The 22,036-nt window shown below is 37.3% G+C and overlaps 1 protein-coding gene across 2 annotated transcripts in view; it reads right to left on the minus strand.

Moving 5' to 3' along the window:
- The window catches only part of PCSK5 (proprotein convertase subtilisin/kexin type 5), a 264,877-nt gene that overhangs the window by 150,823 nt on the left and 92,018 nt on the right, over positions 1 to 22,036 (minus strand). For both annotated transcript variants that reach the window (XM_075725783.1, XM_075725784.1), the window contains exons 6-7: positions 13,383 to 13,471; positions 8,123 to 8,295 (exon numbers count right to left, since the gene is read on the minus strand). In XM_075725783.1, the coding sequence (XP_075581898.1) occupies positions 8,123 to 8,295; positions 13,383 to 13,471 (262 nt within the window). The remainder of the gene's footprint in view (positions 1 to 8,122; positions 8,296 to 13,382; positions 13,472 to 22,036) is intronic.

The raw sequence follows: 22,036 nt of genomic DNA on the forward strand, positions 1-22,036 counted from the left end.
AGAACATTTCTGGCATATTATTTCATTTTCTGCATTTTTTTTCACATTGACTGTGAAAAAGCTCACTTTTCACAGAAAGCAAAGGAGAGAAATTTTAAGGTTAGCTTTGTTTATATATTTCCAAAAGAAAATAAAATACATAGTATCAAAATTCATCCAGGCATCACTGAGCCTAAACTCTATTTCATTTACTGGAAGGCAATATCCCTAATTCTACTTTGGCTGAATGCTGAAAGTTGCTAACTATGTGCAAATGGTACAGCAAAGAATTATTATTAGCTTAATGATGTGTTAAGGTTGTCACCTAACCTGATTTTTGCTAGGCAATCTTAGTCTGGAGAAAACTAAATCATATCAAGTATAAATCACATTTGCAAAGCCATTAAGGCATCCTGAGATATGTGTATCAGCCAAATGCAAGGTAATAAGACCTAGAAATGAAGCTTGTTGGTAAGACATACAGGAGGGTGCGCAAACTCTTGGAAAGCAGTGACTCTGAAAGAGAGTTTAGGGTCATGGCAGATAACCAATTGGCAATGAGCTGCCCTAAAATTTAGTCTGCTCCTTGGATCAGGAAGCAGGGTGAATATGAACATGTGCAGGGAATAGGGAAACAGTACTATGTGTGCATAGAGAAGGCTACAACTTCCATGCCCCATTCTGGTATCCACACTTGAAAAAATAATGCCAGGAAACAGAAAATGTTTCAGAAAGAACTACAGGAATGAACTGTGGTTTGGAAATTCTGACTAACAGAAGGAAACTGAATATACAAAACATTAGTGTTAAGGCTGTAGAACAGATTTTGAAGGACAGTAAGAGGCACTAGCATTAATGAAAACAGGTTAAAATGCAACACACACTTTAGAATTCCAGGTAAATCTGTTAATTTTTTCTCTGATATCTTATTTTATGCAGAGCAATGTATTAGAACCAGTCTGTTTTCTGCAAAACATGGGATGAACCCTCCAAGAAATCAGTAATGAAATGAAAGAAAATGAAGGTTAATGTAACAGCGAGGTAGAGGTGGAAATGGTTGCACTGGGGATGACGTGGGCTGTGCTGGAGAAACACAGGGGTTAAGCAAGTTATGAGTAAAGTATTTTAAGGATGAGCCAGGGAAACAAAGTTATTAGGTGATTTTGACATAAAAAGAAAGAACATGGTAGTGAATCTAGTAATTATGATCACGTGCATTTAAGAAAAGAATTCATTCTGGAAGATGTGGAGGGAAGCACCTTGCTCTGATGAGCAAGGAGATGGACAGCCTAGTTTTTAAGCGATTAATGAGTGTGGCTTGTTTATCACATCAAAATGAAGTCTGAGAGGGGACTGTGTTCTATAAATACGTCAGAAAGAAAAATAGAAGGAGAAAAGGTATTTAAGCTGAAGCACAATTTTGGCCCTGGAACAAATGGGCAAAAAACTGCACATGAGTAAACCTGGCTGTAACTTAGAAGAAAGTCTCTCACCAATACATCAGTGATGGCTGTGAAATGGTCTCCCAACAGAAATAGAGGGGAAAAAAATTCTAATTCATTCTAGAATAGAAATTGCTGAATGTATTTATAGGACATGACGTTTGTGATAGCAGAGAACTGTACTGGATGACCTACACGGTCATTTCCTGTCTTATATCCCTATGTTCCAATTTAATTTATCCAAGAGATCACTTGGCCAAACTCTGTAATTACTTACATGTGGAGATTTCTAACACCATAAGATGCACCATAAATATAGCAGAAAAGGCATTTTAAAGTGGAAAGGAAACTAAGACATTTAGATTAGTAACAAGCTATATGTTTTTAATAGTGAAGGTTGTTAGTGACTTGCACAGCCATGGACATAACAGGTTTCAGTCAAGACTGGCTCTTCCCAACAGATGTACAGAAAACAGAAAATAATAGATGAATCAAGAAAACAGGGATATTGATGCAGTAATAATTGGATGAAATTTTGCTGATCTAACTTATGATGAAGGCCAGGACTAGATGATAATTGCTTTTTCTGATGTTAGAACTATGAATATTATTTCAAGCCAATGATGCTATGTCTCATGATGTCAGGAAGAATAATTACAGTGTTAAAACGCCATATGACTTTTCCAGTTCTGGTACCTAGTCAGCACCCACCTGTAGTACAGAACCACCCACAGTTTAATTTGGTATATTGAAGTAACTGTAACATCACATGTTTGGATATTACATCCTAGATGCAAAAGGAATACACAGTATATATGCAAATCATATAACAGATAAATGCCAGGACCTAACATTAGGTTACATCAGCATACTGGAAGTCATGTCCTCTGAGGCCTTGCCCAAGAACAGCACTAATTCTTGTGATTGATCTTCAGCAACTAATTAGAAATGTGCAGGAGGTCTTATGCATTCAAAACATATTTACATATGATCTGAGATATGCATACACATAGATATGTGTTATTCAATCTAAAATGGCAGTTCTACAAGGTGAACAAATGCAATGCACAGTTTAAAAAATCTGGTCTTAACCTCTGTGCATCACAGTATTTCAGCATATAAAACGACAGCCATTTTGGAAGTTATTTTGACACATTTGACTGGAAGTCTTCTTGCAGTAACTTCTGTCTTTGATTTTCATAGTGCAATTCTCCGGCAAAGCAAAACAGAGTAACTCCTTTTTGTGTAGGCAACACATCCTACTCAGAATGATACACAGAAGTGATGACAGAACAAATAAATTCAAGAGAAACATCGGTGGTACAACACAGGCAGCAACCCTTTGCCTGGACACTTGCAAATTATGAACAATCTTCCACTTTTGGAGTAGAAGTATATAGTAGTAGTAGTAATCATAGTAGTAATAATAATAGTAGTAAGTGAAATCCTTTTTTCTTTTCTCCTTCCCCTTTTCTTCTCTCCCTTTTCTTCTCTTCCCTTTGCTTCCCTTCCCTTTTCTTCCCTTCCTATTTATTCCCTTGCCTTTCTCTCTCTTGCATGTGGGTAGAAGGCTTGCTTAGTGATTGTAAGAGAGCCTTCTGCTCCCAGCAAACACTTTGAACACACACTTTGCAGCCAAAGTTGGTGAAGCGAGAGAGATGAGAAGGGGCAGTGATGATGGGAGGGAAGGCACCAAGCCGAGTTCTCACAAGAGGTTCAGCCACACAGCATCTGATCATTAATGTCCATCAAGCATTTTGGCTTGTGTCCAGCTTGCTAAACAGAATGGTGTCATGGCAATAAGATGAAGGGCCCTGCGCCGACACAGGCAGAAAGCCAAAATTTTCCATGTAGACTTCCCTGCCTCTTAGGTTGTATTAAGGATGACCTGCCCTGTTGCTGATTTGGACTACCTTATGGGTACTGCAGAACAACCAACATAAAGCATGCGGTTGGCGAGACTTTTGGAGAGGTGAGATAACCAGCTCTTTGAAACCCTGCAACATAAAATATCAACAGGGGTATTATATCCAGAAACTTGACTATTAGGTCTTTGCCAAACAGCAGTGAAAGAACAAGTCAGAATATCTGAAATGCATTACTCTCCAAATGATGTTGAGACTGATCCCAGAACAACAGGCTTATTTGTATGAATAGAAATGAACCAGTCTGAATGTTGTATCACAGAGCCATGAATCAGCGAGTCTAAGTCTCTCAAATTCTTATACCATTGTGCTTATAGATTGTGAGATACAGACAGTCATCTTAAAATCTAATGGGACTTTGGTTTTATGTTTCCAAATCAAGGAAAGGCTTTTGTGTTCTCCCTTTTGTCCCAGACTCAGCACAGTCTTATTACATGATTTGGCCACACTCATGTTTTGCAATGCTAACTCTGTTTGTTCTTGAACACAGGGTGAAATGTGACATTGCATACCTAATCTTTTCTTGAATATGTTACTTTTGGATATACTGCCCTTCGTTTGATTTTTTTCAGGAAAGTTTTGCATGATTATAATGGAATTATTTTTGAGATTATTAGGTCTACAACTTCTAATACATTGGTATTTAAAACACAAGCCTCTAGAATTTTCCACCCTTATGACTACACTATTTCCAAGAAAAGGATCTTGTCAACTGGAAGCATGATATAAAGAGAGCTTTTATATTTGCATAGAAATTGTTTGATAGCAAAGTCTCCAAGGTTTCTCTTTGAACTCAAGTATGCAAATTTAATAGAATTAAACAAAATACCCCAAAGATGACAGAAAATCACGGTACTTGAGACAGGTTTAAAAATTGGTTTCCTCTTTCTTTACCTTGATCCTGGGCAGAATTTTAAAAACGTATTTAACTTGTGGTTAGGTTGTCATTTCATAAACTCAGTTATTATTCAGTATCCTTTCTTCAAATAGATTTGTCTATTTCAATTCATGGCATGTGCTGTCTCTGTGGGACTCTACGGAAAAACTGTACAGTCATTTATCTTTGTTATTTTCTGTAGGATTTGGAAGGAGTAATCATATTAGCTCAGCAGATTTAAAAATAATAATATTCCTAAAACACTCTGCATGAGCTGTTAATTGGAATAATATGCGCTAAAGATAAACCAGGCATTTTTTTCATGGATTCCAGTCTCTCAGCAAACTGAATAAGGAACTGTGGCTCTTGCATCCATTTCATATTTACTTCATGAGTATGATTTAAAAAAAGTAATAATTCAGTTTAATTATTCTCTAATCAAAGTTATTATTCAGTACCACCTTTGATTTTCCTAATTAAACAAGCTGAGAATAATTTCCTTTTCAGATGCTTTTAAAAAATCTTGACACGTCCCTTTGCTGTCTCATTTTTAAAAATTGTGTATGCATATGCACAATAAATGAAGAATATCAATCTTGAACCTTTGTGTAGATCTGAAATAAGGTCTTGCCAAATTTTCCTGTACCAATGTTACTTTAATTTACATCACAGATGCTACACTAGATGTAATACTGTTGTTGTTCAGTTCTATATTCCTAAAAAAGGAAGGTCAAGATCTGTACACAATGTAGTAAGCATTTTTGTCTGCCTATTATTATTTGCACAATTACTGTGACTGCTTGGGGAAATCTATGTTTGGCTGAGTATCTAGTCATTACCTTGGACAATGATGTGATTTTAGGAATATTTTGGCACAGAGGTAATTTGTCTTTTTTTCCTCCCATTTGCCTCATCTTTTAAAATGACACATCTTATGACAGTGTAAGGCAATATAGTAGCTTTATCTGAACATGGAAAGGCATGGTTTATTAAAAAGAACAAGAACAGGTTAATCTTAAAGTAATTTTTGGCCTGGAAACTAAGCCTATTAAGGAAGGTGGCAATTGAGACATACATATACAATCTTTCAGTCTATATTACATTTAAAGAATGAAAATTAGACATTAACCTTAAACATTTTGTATTTCTGATCAGTATGATTTTATGTAAGTTTTAAAGAGAACTTTTATTTCCTTAGTAGAATTGAAAAAGCTTTTGTAATCAGAGCTAGACAAAATTTCTGAATACGTGGAAATATTTAGATCTACTCAACTCTGCATGGGCAACTTTGAGCAGAACAAAAAGTTGATAAAATGAGATAGAAGCTAAACTGTAAAAATAATAATTTGACTTGCATCAAATATGACTTCTACTATTTCTCAAAAAAGTATACCAAACTCTTTTTCTGCATTGTTATCAGAAAAAAGACCACCTCAGAATTTAAATGAAATAATATGTTTCCACTGTATACTGGTACTTACTAGAAATATAGAACAATGTGCTGGTAAAATGAAATTCATCTGGGTTCTGTAGGGTATCCTCTCATACTACAGCTATAATAATAACAACAGTGGAACAATAAGGCTTGCAGGCAAGATCCACGCTCTTGGCAAATTATTCCACGTTCTTGATTTATACCGGATTTATCCCCTCTTCAGTGGATCCCCACTTCAGTGAGGAAATGGCTGAGTTCTTCTGGTGCAGAAATTTGGGCTGAACTTTTTGTGATTGTCTTACCTACATGAAATATGACATTTAAACTAATACACATATATGTTTAAACATAAAACTTATTTTGTTCAAGTCCCCCTGCATTCTGCAGTTCCATTAGGGTCCCCTTCATCACTTTATTGTTTTTCTTCTCTGTGGTCACTGTCAAACAGCAGTAAACTCTAGCTGGGTGATGGGGAGCGCTTATACGCCATCTGATGATGAGTAGGAAGCAGTAATGGAGATGCATTTTGCCTTCTACATACCTGTTATATTGCTCTAAGAGCACTTCAATAACTATTTTAATAATGATTACTGAATACAGCAGAGCTCTCTGGGTCGGAATCTATTAGTGTCCCTAAATGTGTTTAACTGCTAAGCCCCTGGAATTTCTCATGGGGTAAAGTTAAGTACATGCTTGAGTATTTTGTTATGCCAGGCTTCACATGTTACATATGTTACAAAAAGCAAAAGCGTTAATCTGCAGCTCCACACTGAATGGTCTGCGTATGACCCAGTGAAAGGAAGGCAGTGGTCTGTGGCTGCGTGGTTAGTAAAGCACTCACAGAACTGAGTCGAGACATGTCTTTAATATCACATAGCATAGAAAGCACACAGTCCCTTTCATTAGTTTAGCATTTCAGTAATTGCTTTTCATAACTTACCTGCTGGGTAGCTGAGCATGTATTATTATGCACATTTGGGGCGGGGGGACAGGGGCGAGAGTAAGGAATTTATGCAACTTTATTGAGGAAACCAAAATAAGCCAGGGATGCAGCTGTGATTAGATGTGAATTCACACCTCCTAGGCTTGTGCTGCTTGGCAATGTTTATGGTGATACGGGGTATCAATTTTACAATGTATTATTTATTTACAACTGACAGTCAAGTATACTGTAAATCTGAAACATAGCACTGTGCATACAGACTGTCAGCTTGACCAGGTGCTCTTGTAACTCTGTCTACTACCACTCTGCACCCATTGTCCCTGTTTGCTGTTATGACTGCTTTTTATGGTATACCTTAAATTAGTATAGTCTCTCAGTGGCAGACACTCTCTCTTACACGCGGCACAAATCTTCCAGCCTGAATGTTAGCTATAGTTTGCTAAAATCAGTCTTGGCACACCTGGTTAAAAAACTTACTGACTTCAATAACTGCACTTTCCAATCTTGCTGCACAGTGTTACCATATTCCAGTAACTAGGTTCCAGTTCCACTTTGGTCCAACAGTTTCAGTCTCTTTAAACAAATGTTTTGTATTAATCCCCTCTTTTCTGATCCTACAGCCACCCACCACTGAACTAGCAAGTCTCCTGCTGCATTTAAAACAGTGCTCAGACCTTCAAGTGCAAAGCTTTAAAATCCTTTCCACCAGTCCTATATAGTGGAAAGAGGTGTGAGTGCTGGAAGATGAGGAATTCCCTAATCTATTTAACAGGCAGGAGGGTAAAAGGAAGAATGAAAAATTGGCCTCTGACATCAAAAGTTCCTCTAAATACTCATTTCCTTCTGTGGTCTTATTTGTTTGACAGTAAATTATTAAAGAAAATTGAAAAGGTCTTAGATGTTTTCATATAGGGGTGTTTGGGATTTTGTGTGTTGTATTATTGAAGATCTCTGGGCTATATCACAGAGAAAACATAATAGCATAAACTTGTAGGGAAATGTATACGCAAGTTATAAATAGGGTGTAACTTCTCTGAGACCAGACAGAAACTCTAAAAGAAACATGGTTATAGGCTTTTCTAGCCCCCAACTCCTATTAAAATCAGCAAACTTCCATTAAGAAGTTAAACAAAACAAAGCAACAAAAGAAAGGAAGGAAGAAGGAAAAACAGTCAAGGCTTTTGCTTTAAAATTTCATTGCAATTCAGATTGGATGACTTGGCACTGCTGTGCAAAGTAGCATTTTTCAGTCTTATTTTTTCTTGCAGAATTACATCATTACCTCAGAGCAGTTTTAAAGGACAGTGAGGACGATGTATTCCTTCAAGAATATGATACTTCAAGAAGGACTGACCATCAGAAGGAAAATGCATTTTTAGTTTTAGGCAAAGGGAGCTTTTCTTCTTTCCTTCAGAATCCTTTCCTCTTCCCCATGCTGTGCACTTGCATGTACAGGACACGTGTACCCTTACACTTGCACACAAGAGCAGATCTAGGAGATGCACTTTGATGCCAACCTACCATTCTGATGCCGTTCTCAAAGGCCTGACGTGCCAGAGAAGCAGGTCCGTCCACAGTCTTACCGTCGTCATCAGGCCCCCAGCTGGCACTGTAGATGTGGATGTGCTGGGGATTAAGGCTTAGAGACTTTGCTTCTACCATGTCTGTCACGTCTCCGTCCAGCATTCGTACACCTTCAGAATGAAAGATACAATGAACAGGACCAAGCAACCCAAAATGCTTCTTTTTTTTTGTTTTTTTCTCCCAGAGAAAATTGTTGTGTAGGACATTGGACTGAATGATCATAAGGATTTCTACTGTTGTTAAAAAAAACCCCAAACCTGTTTGGATATGTGTTTTTCCAATGGAAAAAAAGTCTCTAGATGAAAAAATACAGAAAAGGAAGGAATATTTTGGTCTTTCTTCAAGTTTTAAAAATTATCTACAAGTCATTTATCCACTATACAGCCTTCGAACTTCAACAACAAACCTTAACGCTGAAGAAAACTTAAAAAAATACTTGAACCTTGAAATGTTTGTATGTCTCACTTGAAGATAATACTTGATTTTCTTTCTCCTTTTATACTGCAGGGAAACTGCAACACCTAATTTGAGTCATTCACAGTCCTAAGTATGTTGACAGATGTAATAAAAGGATCTCTGCTCACAGATGAACATGGGATTATTCCTTCATTGTATGAGGCCACAAAGAAGAAACTGGGGAGAAAGCCCATGTGTACAGACTGATTACCATACACAGTAGCAAGGCAATTACAGGAAGTTACTAACAGATACCCTATATGTAACATTATTCAACTTGAAACTACAATATTGTGAACATCCTCCTCTGTGCAGAAGAAGCTTTTGTAAGGTATAATCTGAAATTCTTGCGTTAAAAGAATTCATTCATGTGGGTTTGGACAAGTTGGTGTGACAGCCCTTCTAAAGTGAATGGCATCAGGATGTTTTAAGATCACTAGACTGAATAAGGTAGGCTTAAATCTGGAAACTCAGAAAATCTTGAAGTTTTTCTTTTGACTAACTGTAAAACTTTGACTGAAGTTAATTCTGACTAAGAAAACCACCGATGCCAGTTTTAAACTAAACAAGAAAAAGGACCTACATACAGCTAGCGTGACATCTGGCCAAAGGGATGTTAAATATTAAATAATAATTAGCACGTAACTGTACGTTAGTACAGAGTAATGATGACTTCCACAATTAACAAATTTGACACTCCCCTTTAAAAGGCCACTGCTATTTATAAGCCAAATTTACATATTTTTAATTACAGACACATTTCATTTTGCTCATTAGCTCAGACTGAAGTAACTGGAGTGTTTACCAAGACCTTAATTTCCAATTAACAAAAGGTAAAGGGGGTGTTTTGTTGATAAAGCGTCTTTTTTTTTCCTTACTCTAATTGACTCAAAAATGAAAAGTGATCATATTTCTAAGTTCACACAAAAGCTGCCCATGTTTTGTGAGATAATAAACTTTTACAAACAGTGATCTCACTATGAACTTTACTTTATAAAAAAAGTCATTAAACCAACTCTGGGATTCTCAGGTTTTATTTTTCTTCCTCAGTATAATCTGAAAATTAATGATGGGTGGAAGCTGTGTTCTCAATTCCTTTCAAGCACATTAAAATATATTTAGTTCTAAATAAAGACAATAAAAGGTACATCGCTTTTGAAAGAAGGAAAATAAAGCTTCCCTTTATAGACATGTTACTGCGTAGCAAACATAAATAATACTACATGCACCCGGTGAACAATAACTCCAAATTCTGCCATTGGCACCTGAAGTAATTCACACCAGGTTTTTTTGCTAATGGTGAAGAGGTCAAATCTAAAGCAACACAGACAAGGCTGTGACTTAGGTGTTGCTCTCTCTGGCCAATAACTGACAGACGTGCTTCAATGGTGACTTTGAACAGCAGACATCTCATTGACTATTTAAAGAAAAAATAATTCCTTTCTTTCTCTCTCCTTCCTTCCTTTCTTTCTTTCTTTTTTTTCCAAAATGTCTGGAGTAGTTACTTCTGCCGATCACAAAACCTCCAAACTGCATTTGGCATGTGGTGATAGCGCAACAAAAGCTGTCCAGAAGGCAATTAACAGACTGCGTTTGCAGACTGTTCCACCTAAGACTTTAGAGCTCCGTACACTTTTTCCAATACTTGCAGTAATTGCCAAAATGTAGGTGGCATTTTAGTCAGAACAAAGTTTCAGTGAATCACAGGAAACATGCAAAACTGAGCTGAAAGCAAGTTTTCTTTTAAAATGTTTGTTTTTAATCAGCATCTGACTTAAACTTAAAGAAACAGCTGAACTAATTCCTCATCAGCTGAAGACAATCTACATCTGTTGTGCCATAATTCAGTGTAACTGTTTTCCTGTCAGGACTCAAGCCCAGCCAAGTAACTAAGCATCCAAATCCCCACAGATGCTTTGCAACTTCCACAATCAGTCTGCAACAATACCAACTGGCTAACCACCCCTTCCTATAAAAAGTCTCACAAGCTCCGTAGGTGGTAATTTGCTACGTGTGATTACTGCAGAGAGTCACATTAAAAAAAAGATCTACCCCTTTGGTGCACTGGTTTGTCTTTCAGTGAAAGGGCCTGTAGCTTAGCTAAGCACAAGCTGCAGGCATAGTGCATAATTTTTTTTTTTAAGAAACATCCCACAACCTCTAAAAGAACTGAAGCTGCAGATTGTAATTTTACTCACATTTCCTTATCTGCAGATTACATCCCCACTTACACCATTGTAAAAGAAGGCTCAGACCCTCTAAGGATCTTATTTTGGACCTATTTGTGGTGAGAGGGTCTTAAATGTGTGGAAATGAGACAAGGACTACAAACACATTTAGAAAAAAAGTGAGCATTACTGGTGGATATCTTGTTAACAACTTTCTATCACAAAGATCATTAATCAGATTTGTTCAGCTGCCAGTATTTGATGGAAAAGATTTCTTTTCCCCTTTGCTTTATCTCCTTACTATACCTTATGTGTCCAGAGATGCTTTTTCGTTTGAAAAAAAGTATACTTATCTTGGTGGAGCGAATTCAACACCACTGTTGGCAGGTGTTCCTTGGTGTACGGAGAATGTAATTGCTTTACCTTGACTCTAGTTTCTTCTTCAAGAAGGCCCAAGGAGGGTCTTTAAATCCCTGGGAAACAAGCAAGCTGAACGCTAGTTCAGCATAATATGATTCAACATTTTTACACTCTATCTGGCCTGTGGAGCAGGAACACAACCACTGCATATTCACACGTGTAGCTTATGGCTTTTCTGAGGGAAGGGAGGGAGGCATGCCAAATAGAGGTCAGCAGCAGTGAAACTCTTAAATATATACACCTAGTGGAACGGGGAAGCTTAACCTCCCTTCCTGATACCCTGGAATTCCCTCTTGCCTCTGACTTTCTGCAGATCATCTGCTGAGCCTCCTGAAGTCTTATTTTTAAGTGCTGTTGCTTTTAAAAGGTGGTACATTACCTCAAGTGCAGTTTACATGCTGTTATTACTTTCCAGCTTTCTTTTAAGAACAGTGTTAGTGATGGCTCTGCAGAATCATGGTGACAAACGGAGTGGACAAAATTTTTATTTCACTTAGACTAGTGAAATTTTTCGAAGGCTGTTGTATTCTTTGTACAAATCAAATCAAATAAATAAATAAATAAATAAATAAATAAATAAATAAATAAATATTATGAAAAGGCATACGTATCCAGTCTTTACTGTTCACATTAACTGCATTCATACTATGTCAGTCTGAATCAGTTTTTACTCTGTATTTAGAAAAGGCTGTGATTCAGCTAATATGCCTGGAGGGTTTCTAAAACATTATTATTGTACATTCCTAATGCTTAATAAATAATAACCTATTAAGAAGCCACTGTTACTAATGGAGAACTTTTCAAGGTCATGCCTAAGCTGTTGCAGGTTGTGTGAGTATATCCAACTCACAAATGAAACTTCTCCAGAAGCCATCTTTTATCTCTGTCAGTGCGCTAACTCTCCTCTGACTCTGGTTTGACAACGCAATAAATCTGATTTCGTAACTGCTGGTAGATGACCAAATGCCATGTCCACATGAGACAGCCTGTTCATGTGCCACAAACTCACTCACTTGGCCAGTTCAGAATTTCTAAACCACTCTGACAGGGGTAACTTTGTGCAGGCAGGCTCTCTACCTGACGGGAAATTGCTTTTCTGCATCACTCTAACCTTATGCTGGATCAGGTATTGTCTATCCTCTTGAAGCCAGCAGGAAAACAGAAAGCTGATATTAGGACAACATTGTATGCTTTGGCTAATTTGAAATGCAGCTGTGCTCACATTTGATTTGGATCAAACTTGTACTGATCCAGTAGAGAACAGATACAGTACTATTAATTGTGGAAACAAGGCCTCAACTCTGCCTGGTCATGTTTTTGAACTGTCCTCTTGTGTATATATAGGTAAACACGTTTCTGTTTTCACAGATGGGTTCTATTTTGGGACAGAAAATCAGCAATTAATGAGTTTGAGCTATAAGTCTTTCTACTGAAAGCCAATATACCAATCTCCTGATTTCATCAAAAGTACAGGGTAAAACTTCGCTTGAAGCATTAAAATCTGGCACAGGCAGGCTATAGCCTAGGAGACACATAGATGACACTGGGATAGTCATCTCCACAAATTAAGCCAAAGGTCTTAATTGAGCAGCCACAGACTAAGAATTCATAGAAGCCACTTGGAACCTCTTGGCCGAATGAACAAAAAAGTGCAATTGAATCCCGTATTTCAGGCAATAATCTGATCACACAGAGGGATCACAAGAAGATTCTCTCCAACCACAGCCAAACAACACAACAGCTTTTTATGTTTTGACAGTGTTCTGTTTGGGATCAATATGCAAGGCAATATTGCTGATGTGTACATTTACTTCTGGTTTGTCAAAGCTCATCACTCAGAGCTCTGAATCTGTGAGAAAACCAAAATGTCCTAATTCTGGGTTTTGTGTTTTCATCAAAGGTCTTGCTTTCTATTTTTCTGTGTGTACTGAGAGGCAGTGTTCCAGGGAGCACTGGAGAAGTGTCACCGCAGACAAACTCCTTCAGTACTGGTATTTAATGACCACTCTACAACTGAGATTTACTTGTTAACACAGCTAGGTTTGTTATCCATACAAATCTCCTTCTCTTGTTGAGAAAGGTCTGAATGTACCATTTAGCACAAATGGCTCTTTGGTTACTTTTTTTTTTTGGTGGGAGATTGTTTCACATACCTCCAATCTTGGCATTAAAGGCGATTCCTACTGTGCAGTGTGAGTTGTTTGCCGTGGCTGCCACTTCTCCAGCACAACGGGTTCCATGCCTGCAGTCAGACAAACATTTTTCCAAGTAAGCACAGACTGTTGGGATTAAAGGCTTTGACTTTGCCCATCCTCAGGTGCTAAAAGCACAACTATCCACAATGTCTTGCACTATGTAATCCCCCATAGTAATTTATACCCATGTTACAATATTCCTCCGAATTTTAACATCATTATCACAATCATATTAAACTCTTCATGGTAGGCTTTCTAGCTACTGGAAACACGCACAGTTTGTAACAAAGACATACAATGAAGATACGTAATCCACAGCAACAGAAAGAAGTCTTGGATACCAGTTCTTGATTTTGAACCAAATCTTCCATTATAAACAGAATTTTTATCCTGCATTCTCCCTCAACCACTCATGTTGCTAGTATATAGATCGCCATACAACCTCCAGTAGGCACAGCGTGTACCACACTTTTCCATGAGCAAGATGAGATCGCACCAATGCCCATACTGCTGTTTAGAGGCAAGCCTAGGACTCACTATATGCCAGATGTGCTCAAAGTTTCTGTATAGGCATGTCCTGGTCATGCCTTGGGCCAAGTCTGCTGCTTTTCTGGGAGCAGAAAAAACAGCTGAAGTACCCTCCACATCAGAGGTATACCCTGTGCCTGGAAGCAGAGCTGGACTGCAAGGTTATAATCTTAAGAAGCTGCTGAAGGAAAACACAAAACCTCCAGTGGTTGCCCACCCTCTTCTTCACTGTGCAAAGCCACAGTGGGATGCCTTGCCTAGCCCTGATCCATGCTCTCCATGAGGTGACAGTGGCCATCCATATGGCCACCATGGTAGGAAAGCTGTCCCTAGTTTTTGTGATTTTTGCCTGCAATATAGGTTTGACAGCATGTTTGCTACCGGTAAGTTTTGCCGTCATCCTTGTGTAGTTAAGCAACTCCATTGCAGAAATGAGACACAAGCAACAAGAAGCAGACAGGGAACTTGAGAGAGCCGCTGTGGAGAGGAGATACGGAGTTTCAGACCAGACAGGAAAAGAGATGGGGAGTCGATGGGACGGAGACAGAAAGATAATGTAAGGCTTGGGTAGCCACAAAGAACAAAGTTTAAAAAGTCAAGGCAAAAAATAGATAACAACATAGCGAGCACTTCAGAGGAGGCTAAATGAGGTCAGTTGTGTACACAGGCACTCTTCTGCTGGTGGTGGTTGACAGACTGCTTACATAGACATCTGGAGAACACGGGTGTTTTTGAATTGAAGTTGACGCCCATATTACAGACAAGAATCACAGTTGCTTTCTCTTGGTACAGCTTGTTTTGGGTAGAGCCACTCCTTATTTCTTTATTATAAGTGCAACTTTTTTCCCTTAACCTTTTGAGACACTTAGATGAGAAACACTAAGATATAAGTTGTTTGGAACGGATTAATATTGAACAAGAACAACAACAAATAGGACTAGGAAAAAAAGACAGGAAACAAAAAAATAAGCAATGTAAGCGATCAATGCTAACCTGTTAGAATTTCAAAGGAGATCATTCTGTTTGTCAGGTAAGTAACATACATATAATCTATGAGAAAAGTGTAATCTTTATTCGCAAAATCGAAGTGATAAGGTGGATGCTTATAAATGCTAAAGCTGGATCAAGGTTTCACAATTATATGTATATCTCAACTCATTTCCTATTAATCTGTTTACAATTCATCATTTGGTTGCCAAACTTGATCAGAAAATTTTTCAAGATGGAATTTGAAGTTTATTTTTCATATGAAATCTGATTTTCAAGCCTGATTTTCTTCTTTTGAAGAAAACCTATCTAACTCTAATTGATAAACCAATGTCTTATTCTATTATAGAATTATTTTGAAAAGCCTGAAGTAAATAATGCAGGAATCACAGATGAAAACAGCTTTTAAAAAGATCCTTCTTCATTTTCAAGTATTTTCAAATAGTGTTTTAGCTCTGTGTTTGTTTGAAGCAGTGTCTTTTTAAAATGTATTAGTATTTACAGGAAAATGCCTGTCTTAAGAATTATTTACAAGACACATGATTCCCTAACTTCCTTTCTTCTCATTATGATTTTGTTAGGTGCCACATATAAGTTTAGAGGTGTTATCACTCACACATCAAAGCACGGATGACTATACACTAGAAATGTAGGTGTACATACCCGCACACATCACCTCAGTGCATATAATTTATTAATAAATCGCTGCCTGCCTGGTGAAATGCATGTGGCCAAGCCACAGCTTCCCAGAGAGAGACTGCACTGGCAAGAAACCCTTCCTGGGTACTAAGTTTAGGAAGCAGTGATGGGAAGAAGTTTTTCTGTAGAGAAAGGGGACAGATGGAAACCACACCTGGAGGAAGGAGGCTGCCTGAAGAAGAATGGAAGAAACAGCTCAAGTTTCTCTGTGCTTCCCAGTGGAGTATATGGAAACCTGCTACTTTGTTAGCTACGTTCACCAAACACCATCAAAAAGGTTAGATTTCCACCGGCTCACCAAACACACCCCAATCACCCCAGGGTCATGTAATGTTTGTAGAAGGGAAACAGAGGGGACGTGTGGTGGGCGTGGGGAGATGGCGGGGTGTCACAGTGTGACGGCACCTCCCAGCAGCAACACACAGTAACAAGGAATTAGCAGCAACATGAAACCGTACCCTAAATTCCAGCTGAAGTGGAAGTAGCTGCAGTGGTAGATGTAACTTCAGTAAGAAGTAGCCAAGGCTTTAAAGGACTGGTATGGAAGTATCATGACATGTATTTATTGAATTCAAGCACAGTAAGAAATTTCATGTAAATTTCTCATAGAAGAAAGCATATTCCAGAGAGAATTAGATCTTCAGACAGCTTTACAACATGTGAGTTATGTTAACTTTGCTGAATCCTCATGTATTGGAAAATCCTTCTTTTTATCATATTTTAAGTCCAGTAATGGTATAAGTTTATTTTGTAAGTGGATTTTTGTTAGACCCTTGCTTCTCTGCCAAGATTATTGTTAATTGCATTCTACATTTATAATGGAAATGACAAAATTAAAAGTTGTTTTATTCATTTCAAGGCCTTATGTATAAAATTGCACTTCCTACAATCAGTTTCCCACTGTGTGAAATAATCATGTATGCAACTCTATTTGTTTTAATATGTTATCTTTTATGGGTCCTTTAAGTAATATTTCATTTACGCTGCGAGAGGGAAGACTTTCTAAAAAATCTGCATATTCTAAATTATGTTTTTTCCACACCGCTTTTAATTTTCTCTCTCCTAGATATTTACTTGAGGTCTACAGTTTGGAACAGACTCTGAATTCTGGAGCTAAAATTAGAAAAGACTTCTGATTAATCATTACACTAATTTCTTAACTAACTTGATAAACAAATATGATGAACCTTATGCCTGAAATTGATTATCTTCCTTAAAACTATGAAAACTTCTGCTGGGCATGAAATCCTGAAAACTTCAAACTACAAACACTTTATGGAGGCGGCATAACCAGTAACAAGAGGTGAAAGAAGAGGTGCTTTCAAGTTAGCATTTTTTGTGAATGTATATATATGTCAAAACACAACAATCTCCTGTCTTTGTGGGATGCCTGCATCACATACAACTTGTTTAAAAAGTTGATGCAGTCCTAGAACAAAGCGTGACTGCCCTTCTACAAAGGCCTATCTTGATAAACTTTAAGGGTCAATGCTTCATTTCACTGGATCCTTTGCCAGCTTATGTTGAAGGGAAGTAAGTTCCCAGGCTATTAAATGGCACTTTGAAGAGACACTCAGCTAAAAGGTTTTGCACTTGTCCTTTGTGTTAATGTCAGTGTGATGTAGTATCACAGAATAGAACATGAAAGAAAGCTTGGTTATGAGACATTCTCGCCATCTACAAATGTCTCCTACCTGGAGTCTAATAGAAAGGAAAAAAATGGAAAGAAAAAAAGCTTTTTTGTTGTTGGTTGTTTGTCTTGCAAGGAGACACATGAAAAATTGCTATTCAAAGACAGGTTTAGGCTGAAAAGGCCACCAGGTAAAAGAAGTAAGATGTCATAGGCATTATCTTCCAAAAAAGTTGTACTTAGATGCTTATAAAGTTGGCCAGCACTTTCCACCATAAAACCATCTTTTATGATTCTGCCTAGCTTTAACTGCTTTATGTAATTTTTCCATTCCAGGCAAGTAAGTACAACTTTTTCAGAAATGTATTTATTTTCATTTTTGTATATGAGAGACACAGAACACAGAGACAAAATATGTAGACAGTTGAGATCAATTTTCTTCTTTTCGTATAACGAGGAAATGTGTCAGTCTGTCATTAACAACAAGTCAGTAAGGTGTCAAAGACCTACTCAGGAAGATCTTAGTAAAGATAATTTTTTTGCCTTATGATGCCCTCACTATTATATAGAGAACTTGAAATAAATTGTTGAAGAAATACACTTCTATGAAAAGGTGTATGTTACTTTTTTCTGCTGCATGGATGACAGTGCTTGAGCACCTGGATGCTAACGGTACAGTCTTTTGATGGCTCTCTAAGTATAAGATAAGAGAAATTCAAGAGTTACACAGTAATCTGTTACACAAAATAACTTTTTTCAGTAACAGTTTTTTTTCTGAGACAGAAATGGCTCAGTGTTTCAGGCAATGATGGAAAGAGAAAAGCTGCACGTTCTGTGATTAACTATCACTCCCCATCCCACCGACATAATTTAAACACAAGACATTTATCTTTCAATAATCACTCTTAATTTGCTTTTCAGAAGAGGAAGAATGTATAAGGCACCAGGAACATCTTTAAGATAAACGTTAACTAAACTCACCTCTGAACTTTTAGAGTAAGGAAATATTCAGAATTAGTGAAGACAGCTGCTGGTAATTTGAAAAGCCCCTGCCATGTAAATTGGCTCTGCATTTCAGAGCCTCCACCTCTGACAGCTATTCTTTGAATTCCACAAACACTCTGACCATGCATTTCTTTGCCATATTTTATTCTTCTGGAGTTCATCAAGTATTTCAGAACACAAAAAGCTCAGGGGACGGGAGGATTTAAAGCCCTCCAGCTTTTCATGACACTAACATTATAATCCAACCCACTTCAACCTGTCACCAATGAGTCTTTTCAGAATGGGAACTTAAGGAGAAAAGAGTTTCAGAGTATTTCAATGCAAGCCCATCACAGATATCTCTGGGCATAGCAGTAACTTACTGAGGTTTTCTAAGAGATACTCAGCACAGGAATTAGTTTGTAAACAAATGAAGAAAACAGTGTGGGGGCTTGGGGGGAGGGGTGTCTTTGTTTGTTTGGGGTTGTTGGGTTATTTTTTAATCCAGAGAAATGTCTACAGAAAAGAAGAAAACATCACACCTTTTGCAAATTCTGTGTGGCACATATTGTAAGAGTGGATATTAAATAATTGCAAAAAGGTTAGCATAGATAGTCTAAAAGTTTACACAAGGTTATATACATATTAATAGGCTATGCTTTAACAGCCTATTTTTGATAACTGTCAACTTCCTTTCTCTGCATAAATATGTAATAAATATATTCCTTATGCTTAATGTATTAATATTAAGAAAAAAATTACTTAGTCTTTATTATAAATTAGAGCAGAATCCCAGGGATGGAAGCTGTAACATGGACTAAACTATGTAGTTGGTGGACATTGAAAATTATAGGACTAAAGGAACTTCAAATGCTAAAATAATTTTCAAATCTCTATGGGGAGAGGAAGAATGGAATTTTAGGTAGCCATTGTTATCTGTAGGAAAAATATCTGAGTTGGCATTTATTTTTTGCAAAACTCTTTAGTTAAATTTTCAAATGTTTTCAAAGATCTCTCTTACACTGGAATACATTTGTAAAGAGGACAAAGTGATATCTGAGACACCACAATGTAATAACTGCTGGAGAAAATATATATTTGAACAGCAATCATTAGAAATGCATTTTATCAGAAATGTATTTTATTGCACGAAAGTAATGTCTTATGTAGTGCAGAACAAATAATTTTTTAGAGCTGTTCACATATCAATGGTCTCTAATAATCTGGAGGATGAAAAATACTTTCCAAATTGGCACTGGGTTGTTCTGGGAACATCTGAAAAAGGAGATATAAAGGAACTGTCAAAAGTTAAAAGCATGGGCAAGGACAACCTCAATCTTTAGCCTTTAAAACACAATCTGCTAACAGCTGAAAAATAATAATAATATAGCTATTTCACAAAGGAGAGATATTTGGATATTAACAGCAGAGAAAGAGATGACAGAGTAAATGTGAAAAACAAGTTACACATCTTCAATGTGAGATATCAGGAAAAATGCCAAAGGCTTGGGTGTTACATCACAGACAGGATCCTGTTTCTGAGCATCAAACACAGTGTTGTAATGTGGTTACAGCACAGGACTGGAAGCTGTCTTGAGTCAAGGTCCCCAAGGCTAATGACTTTTTGCATGATTATGGGAAGGTACTTAAAGAATAACTTGAAAATAACTCATCTATTTCTCACAAATAAAGTCAAAGGTGACAGCATTAAAATAAACACATGGAACACTTCACTTCTCAAACAAGCACATCCTAAGCTTAACAGCGTGGGTTAACGGCAATGCCGCCTTGCCACTCTCTCTACATTTGTTAGCTGTTAGCAGTAAGCAGCTAATTTGTCACAAGTGTGAAGTTCTGACATGAGCCCAACAAAGGACTGTGCTTCTGCAATATTAATTACCATTTTACAGTTTTGTTTTTGTGAGTGGGCAAATGAATCTGAATGTATAAAACAAATATGCCTTTTGTCTGTATTTTCTACCAAAGCCAAAACAAACAATTAATAGGTCTGATGGAGCCAATGAAATTTGACATAGAATGAGAAATAGCAAACAAAACCAGCAAATAATATATTTAGCCAACTATACAGTTTTATGTATTAAAAATAAAAAAAAATATTTACTGATGTCTTAATGTGTTTTAACCCAAGGTAAAATTTTAATTCACCCTTTTTCCTGTAGGGAAAAAGGCGTTGGTGAGAAGAAATAAAAAAGCCAGAAAAAAAGTTCAAAAGCTAGAAAAGAGTAAAACTTTCATCTGAGCTTTTTTTTCATACAGCCTTTCACATTAACTGTACAGTAACCTTCTTAAGGTGGGTAATCCAATTCTTGTTCTCATTCATTAAAGTAAATCACAAGTAAAAACAGTACAGTTTAGTTCCTGTGCACTGGAATTAAATCTGTTCAGCAGCAACATCAAGGCCAGTATTACCATGGAACAGTATAGGGCTACCTAGATATACCCAATCAAAAGGACGATTTCATTTGCTTTTGAAACTGAAGAATATGAGGCTGCTTAGACTTCAAGGCTCTCCTGCCATATAAGCAAAAAGGATCTTTTTTTAACCTAATTCAAGCTGGTTGAGAGGCTGTAGAAGGGATGGAAACTCATAGAACAAGGAGGATGTGCTCCAAGCAATTCTGGCAATCACTTTATGTATATGACGGTGGTTGATCCCTTTTTGTGTCTACCTGAAGAATAGAGTAGCATACACACCTGGGAAGAACTGGGTATCTGTCCATACTTTTCTCGTTCTTAATCTGTGAGACTAGACAGTTTTAATCACTTCACTCGTGACATACAGTAAAAAGGACAAACAAAAGCTCAATTTCAAATCTTTTTGGAATATGGCTAACAAAGTAGTAAGGGGAACTACTGTATTATGCAACTCAATGAGGGAAGAAGATGGACAAAATCAGGCATGTTTTTTACACAAGAAAATTCTTGTAAGCACCTTGTAAAAATGGTTAATTTAACAGTTTTTTATACATGGAATTACTGGTTCAACACAATAATTGAACTGACTCTTCCCAGTCTGCAACTGTCTCAGTGAACAGAACATAATCGTAGAACTTAGGTTCTGTAGCATCCCAGTAACCTTACTTACTTTACCTTTGGTTAAAACATATTGAGACATCAGTAAATAATTCTTTTTATTTTTAATACATAAACCTATATACTTGGATAAATATATTATTTGTTGATTTTCTCTGCTATTTCTCATTCTATGTCACACAGTATAGTGCACAACCATAGAGGACTGTTTCTCCCTTGCTTCAGTTATTGCCATGGTTATAAACAGCAGTCATATCATACGGGAACTAATGAAACATGTTTGAAGCACTAAACATTGGCCACATTATGCTTTCATATCAATGCGACACTGACCCCTAAGACAGAGCAATCAGATGCTGGACACAGGGAAAAGCAGAGGGAGGAGACACAGTAAAAATGTGGGACATACAGCCTTCGTGATTCCTTTGTCTATACCAACCTGTCCCTCAGAGGACCACCTCCGAGTTGCTCAGCCCCCAAGGTTAGTGGGGTAGAGTAATACCTGGAGAGCCACAAAAAGGTCCATGGAAATAATCGCAAGACCCTAAACGTGGAAGCTGCAGAGGAAATAATGTCCTTGACAGCTGATATTCCCATGCCATGGCCAACACACTGTCCTCTGAAGTCTTTATAATGCTATATTCAAGTTTAACCCTGCAAAATGATGCTCCCCCAAGCCAAATAAATGCTGTCTGGATACTTACAGGTCCCACCTGACTAGAAAATAGCC

Source organism: Pelecanus crispus, chromosome Z, assembly GCF_030463565.1.
Source record: "Pelecanus crispus isolate bPelCri1 chromosome Z, bPelCri1.pri, whole genome shotgun sequence".
Lineage (NCBI taxonomy): Eukaryota > Metazoa > Chordata > Aves > Pelecaniformes > Pelecanidae > Pelecanus > Pelecanus crispus.